The sequence below is a fragment of the Microcebus murinus genome, chromosome 19, assembly GCF_040939455.1.
Source record: "Microcebus murinus isolate Inina chromosome 19, M.murinus_Inina_mat1.0, whole genome shotgun sequence".
Taxonomy (NCBI): domain Eukaryota; kingdom Metazoa; phylum Chordata; class Mammalia; order Primates; family Cheirogaleidae; genus Microcebus; species Microcebus murinus.
In genome coordinates, this window is record NC_134122.1 from 39,777,058 (window position 1) to 39,783,057 (window position 6,000).

General features: G+C 55.0%; 1 protein-coding gene across 1 annotated transcript in view; it reads left to right on the plus strand.

Annotated features, from left to right (window-relative positions):
* The window catches only part of GALNT2 (polypeptide N-acetylgalactosaminyltransferase 2), a 197,124-nt gene extending 191,989 nt beyond the window's left edge, over positions 1-5,135 (plus strand). The window contains exon 16 of the mRNA XM_075995452.1: positions 2,392-5,135. Within this exon, the coding sequence (XP_075851567.1) occupies positions 2,392-2,547 (156 nt within the window). The 3' untranslated portion in view covers positions 2,548-5,135. The remainder of the gene's footprint in view (positions 1-2,391) is intronic.
* The last annotated feature ends 865 nt before the right edge of the window (positions 5,136-6,000 follow it).

Sequence of the window (6,000 nt, forward strand, 5' to 3'; positions counted from 1 at the left end):
CCGAGGCCAAGCCCGTGACCCCAGTCGCCCGGGAGGTGCTCGCCGAGGGCTGTCTCGTGTCTGTCCATCTCCAGATCCCACACCTGGCTCAGGCGCCCTCCTTCCCTGCTCTGCAGAAGCCCTGCCGTGTCGGCGGTGGGGGCTCCAGGCTCTGCTCACTGTCAGCGTCTCTGCATGTGTGTCATGTTGGTGATGCCATTTTGTGACTTGCTTCATAGTGAGGAAGAGAGTGGCTATTAAGCAAGGGAAGGTCACCGTCCCTTGGACCCAAATCACCTAGACGTTGGCCAGACTGGCATCTGCTGAGCCAAGCATGTGGCATTTCCCCCCGGATGTGACAGGGCAGGGATGTCTTTGGCTGGAAAGAAATGATAAAGCGATGACTTCAGCTGGTCTCCAAACCTTTTTAGAAAACAAACCGATACTTTAATGTGGCTTTATTTCAAGACTTGACAGGTGTTCCTGCTCCAGTCCCAGTTCGTGGGAACCGTAACTGACATCCCTAAAAAGCCTTTGTGAGATGTAGAGACCTATAAACAATGAGCTTTTCTAGATTCATGGTATATGTAGGTGAGGATCTGTTAAGTTTTAAACCCCAAGACGTGGCCTGTCATAGCGGATGTGGGTGGAGTCGAGTCTGGCCGCCTCAAAACCTGCCACACCCCACGGCGACCCATCAAACAGATGGCTCGGAGCCCACGAGGCTGCCTTCCAGAGACAGAGTGGGGGTTGGTTATTTTTTTTTAAGGTTCTACATTTAGTTGATGCTTTGACACGTGACAGGCAGTGTCCCTCCAGCGGCCAGAATGGGGTTCCATTCATCACACATTCTTTGTTGAGAAGAGTCCAGCTTCTCAGAATGACACGGCAGCCTCCATCCACACTTTACATGACAATGCAGGAAAACAGCATGAGGATGACTGGCAGGAGCCAGGGAGCCTGAAATGAGTGGGGAGGTCGTGAGCGCTTAGCTAGAGCCTCCCCCAGCCCACCTGACTGCAGGACTTGCCCTGTTGGCAGGACTCCAGGTGGTGGCAGGGCTCAGACGTGTGGAAGGTCAGGTCCCCATGCCCTGGGTTCTTCCCACCTCACCTCTTTGCCCTTTGAGTGGAGGCTCCTTAGCAAACGTCACCTCGGAGCCAGGCCGCCTTGCCAGTGGGGGTGTCTGGTTTCCGGGCACGTGCGTGTGTTCCTATGATGTGTGCGTTTGCAGAGTCCAAGGGGAAAGGGAAGCTGGAGTGAGAAAATTGAATTCCACAGTGTCAAAAGGATTTGCAAAAATACTTACGTGAAGGAGCTTTAGTGCACACAGCGTAAAAAATTAATTAGAACCGCAGACGACTGCATTATTGAAGGGAGAGCTTTGGGGAGGAAAAACAGTGTTTCCCCTTTTTTTTCCTTCTTAAAAATAAACATTGGAGATTTTAAAATGGGGATAGTTGTGTGACTAAACAGCAGGGTGTGGGGCCCTCAGATTTCCCTCTGGCTTGGGGGTTGGTGGGTGGGGGGTTGGGTCTGGCTGTGGGTTTGGTCGGAGTGTGTGTTGGTTTGGTGTACCCGCACTTTACAAGGGGCACGTTCAGAGCTCAGGGGGACGTCCCCACCCCTGCCAGGCGGAACAATGAAGGGCTCCAGGGTGGCAGGGACAGGTTTCTCACGCCCACCCAGGAGCCCACGAGCTCGCAGAGTTCAGAGGCTACAGAAGGAGGTTCCTCAGCGTGGTGGTACCCTCTTCTCACAGTGTCTCTTTCCCTCTCAGTTGGCTAAACGCTGCTCTGCTAAGGACAGACTCCAAGTGGGAACCAGGAGGTGCCCAGGCCAAGACCTCCGGGAGGGCTGCTCCCAACTAGGGGGACAGGCAGGGCCCTTAGAGCCAGCGCGCCGTCCTGGGGCTGCTTTCTAGGGCTGGAACGTCATGGGATCAGGCTCTCTTGTGAATGATGCAAAATCCCCACATCAAGTCCAGAGCACGGGGGCTTGGAGCAGGGGACACCCAGTGGGGCAGAGGGGAGGTTCTGAGTTTCTAGCCGAGACAGAAAACACATTTCCTGCCTGGGCCCCAGCAGCACCCACGGCTGATTTGTCCCACGGCCGTTGCAGACTCCCCTCCCTATGCTCAGAGGCCAAAAAGGAAAAAGGACCCCCGGCCTCGGCCCAGGGCGTTTGGGGCAGTCCCTGCCCTGTGTGGGGATCCGCTGTGTGCTTCTGGTATCTGCAAACCTGGATGGGTTTCTTATTTTGACAGATGTTGCTTTGGGTCTTTTTTACATTAAATTTCTTTTCTCCAAGGAATAAATGATTTCAGTGCAGCCGGAAGACCCTGGGAACAGATCTGGTCTGTACTGTTTTGTTTGTGCCCACACTGTCTAAGGTACGCCCTGTCTTTTGCAGAAATGGGAGCAGATCGAGGGCAACTCCAAGCTGCGGCACGTGGGCAGCAACCTGTGCCTGGACAGCCGCGCGGCCAAGAGCGGCGGCCTGAGCGTGGAGGTGTGCGGCCCGGCGCTGTCGCAGCAGTGGAAGTTCTCGCTCAACCTGCAGCCGTAGGCGGCCCGGAGGGGAGGCCCCTGCCACCCTGCCTCCCGCGCCACGCGGCGGAGTTCGGTGATCACATTATCGATTATGTTTCTTAAACTTTCCGCGAAACTATATACCTCAGTATTCCATCATGGTCTGAAAGTCGGAGAACTTAAGCAAGACACGAGGGGACCGTGCAGACACAAGCAGCGGCGAGAGACGCGGCCAGGGTCCCTTCCTGCAGCTGGAGCCGCCCCCTGCTCCTGGCTCCCGCCTCCCGCCAGCCCGCAGCTGAGCAATCAGTGTGCCCGCCGTGGCCGTGGCCGTGGCCGAGGGGCGGCAGAGAAGCCACGGAAGGCCGTGCGTGTCGGAGGACGGGGGGCCGAGACGGGGTGCGAGTGCCCTGTCGTCGCAGCCAGGAGAACTCTTCCGAAATCTCCATTTTTCGATCCCATCGAGATCGTGTCTGGTTTCCACAAAGCGGAATCGCGTCATTTTGCAGGTTTACGTTGGTAGCGCCTTTTTCTCTGCTCCTCCGTCCCCAGCCGTCGTCCTGGCCCAGACTCCCCCCTCCCACCCGATGTCCCTGCTCTATTTGAATATGAACTTTTCTATGGTGGGACACTAAATATAAATCTATATAAAGAAAGAATGTACGGTCAGTTCCCTGTGGTTTCTGTAGGTCGCCATCATCGTGCTGTTCCCTGCACGGCAGCGCACGCCGGGCCGGAGGGGCCGGGGCCCTGTGGGAGGGAGGAGTGGCCTCCTCTGTCCCCTGGAGCCACACCTCCAGTCGTGCTGCTGAGACCGGCCGGGGGACGGCCCCGGACCCTCGGCCTCGGCCCAGGGCGATAGGGGCAGTCCCTGCCGTGCGTGGGGATCCGCTGTGTGCTTCTGGTATCTGCAAACCTGGATGGGTTTCTTATTTTGACAGATGTTGCTTTGGGTCTTTTTTACATTAAATTTCTTTTCTCCAAGGAATAAAAAAGCAACCCCACAGCTCCTAGGACACACATGCTGGCAGCACCGCCGCCCTGTGACCGGGCAGACCCGTGACGCTGTCACACGCTGGCTTCGGGCGAGCCGTGATCTGAGCCCCACACGTCGGGCTTCACGATGGACTGAGCCGCCTGCGGAGCGGTGGTGGGGCCTGTCGGCCTGAAGACGGGCCGGGCGCACAGCCCCTGGCCACTGGCGTCCTGGTGTGCTCCGCCCGGGCATCGAGTGCTGCCTCACCGCCCCCTCGCGCCCTCCTGGGCCCCTCCTGGCGAAGGTGACTGCTCTCGGGGACTCTGGGTAAAGGCTTAGGAAGGGTCAGGAGCAGACAGTGCCTGCTCATGGACACCGAGGATTCGGGGCAGGAGGCAGGAGGCAGGAGCCCCATGCTCCTGGATAAACCACAGTCATGAACTAAAAGTCCTAACAGGAGGAGATGCTGGGTGCATGATGCTCTGGAATGTTCTTCCAGAGCCCCTCTTGCCTCTGCAGCATCCCCACACGCAGGGCAGGCCAGCCCCAGCCCTCCACCTGATGGCTCCTCTGTCGTTCCCATGGTCACTGCTCTGCTTCCTTCTGCACTCCCCCCTCACCCCTTTACACCCCCCACACACACACACACGTGCTCAGTCTCAAATAGGCGTGGCACCATAAACGCACATCTGCAGCCCCTCTGCGGGGACCTCGGAGGCCATGCAGTTAGAAGTGGCTGCGGGAGATTCTGCTAATGCCACCCTCTTTCCCACCTGTTTCATGTAGGAAAAGGGCCGTCGTTGGTCCTCCCCGCTCCCAGGAGCCTCACGTGCGTACGCTGCAGTGCAGAGGCCTGGCTGGGGACTGTCCCATGTCTCCCCCTGTCCTGCCTCCTGCCAGCAACCAGGCGTGTTTCCTGCGGCAGTGAGACCCTAACTCTGCGTGCTTCTGCCTTTTGTGGAGGGCTGTGGGGAGGGTCTAAGCAAAGTCACTCCTAGGGACACGTGCGGGGCGCATGAATGCAGCTACTGTTAGAGGGGAAAAAAAACCGTTGATGTCAGACAGATTCGGCGTGTTTTTAAATCAGGTTTTTTGATCAATCCTCTGCCCGCGCACCTCCCCCTCCAACGTCTTGGCAACTTCTGTACCATCAAGGTGTGTCTAGTCAATCCCTGTGCTGGCCGTGCCCTGCGGGGTGGCACCCTGCATCCTGTCCCCGAGCTGGGGGACGGTGCGGGCGTCATGAGTGGGGCAGGCTGGGAAGGGGCCCTTCGCGGTGAGCTATGTTTACATGACACAGTGTGCCAAAGTGACTTACTGTGGTTGCGTTATTTTGTAGTCATCGGGGACTGCCCCGCCTTCCCACTCCTGTTTTTAAAACTAAAAGTTCTTTCCTAAGAGCCCTTCGAGCAAAGCGTGACAAAGTCAGTCGTCTTCTCTGTGGTGGTCTTTCTTATGTCTTCATAAAAGCTAAAACGATGGTATCTGTGAGTATGTTTTGCAAATTCGAAATATAGTTTGGTAATTTTTTTTCCAGTTGATTTTTAAAAAGAACTGCTGTACAGAGCTTGTACTTTGTCCATTTTATAGATGGAAACCATCCTTGAAAATTGTTTAACTTAAATAAAGAGAAGATACTTTATAGATAATGCCGTGTGGCGGTGGCTGCGGTCGTCTTTCTTGGTTTTCGCACAGCGGACGGGAGTGGGTTTGAGAATGGTGATTATGTCTTGGGGGGGGGGCTCCTGCACGGTTTCTGTTTCTTGTCACACTTTTTAAATGCATCCGCCATGCATCACTGCGCCCTTTTGTTATTCTCGTTTGTAATAATCGTTATCATTTGGGGCGTGTTTATACGATGTGCCAGGCTCCCAGCCAAGCCCTTAAATATTAAACATTTGCATTTTACAGCCACTGGGGAAGCTGGTGATTGATGTGGCGACCTGCCCAAGGTCACGCTGCTCCTTGGTACCCACCTGGCGTCAGTCCTGGGCACTGGGAACCCAAACCCTGGGCCTCAAGCTAGGAGGCCAAATATATTTAGAGTTTTTAAAATAGTTAAAGTCTATACACTTAGGTACCTGGGACTCTCCAGTTCCTTCCATCTGAGGCTAGCCGAGTTCCCTGAAATACTTTTTTTTTTCTTTTTTTTCTTTTTTTTTTTTTTTTTTTTTTTTTCTTCTTGTGCGCGCCTAGGAATTTTTTTTTCTTTTTGAGACAGAGTCTCACTCTGTTGCCCGGGCTAAAGTGCTATGGCATCAGCCTAGCTTACAGCAACCTCAAACTCCTGGGCTCAAGCGATCCTCCTGCCTCAGCCTCCCAAGTAGCTGGGACTACAGGCATGCGCCACCATGCCTGGCTAATTTTTTTCTGTATATTTTTAGTTGTCCAGCTAATTTTTTTCTAATTTTAGTAGAGACGGGGTCTCGCTCTTGCTCAGGCTGGTCTCAAACTCCTGAGCTCAGAGGATCCACCCGCCTCAGCCTCTCAGAGTGCTAGGATTACAGACGTGAG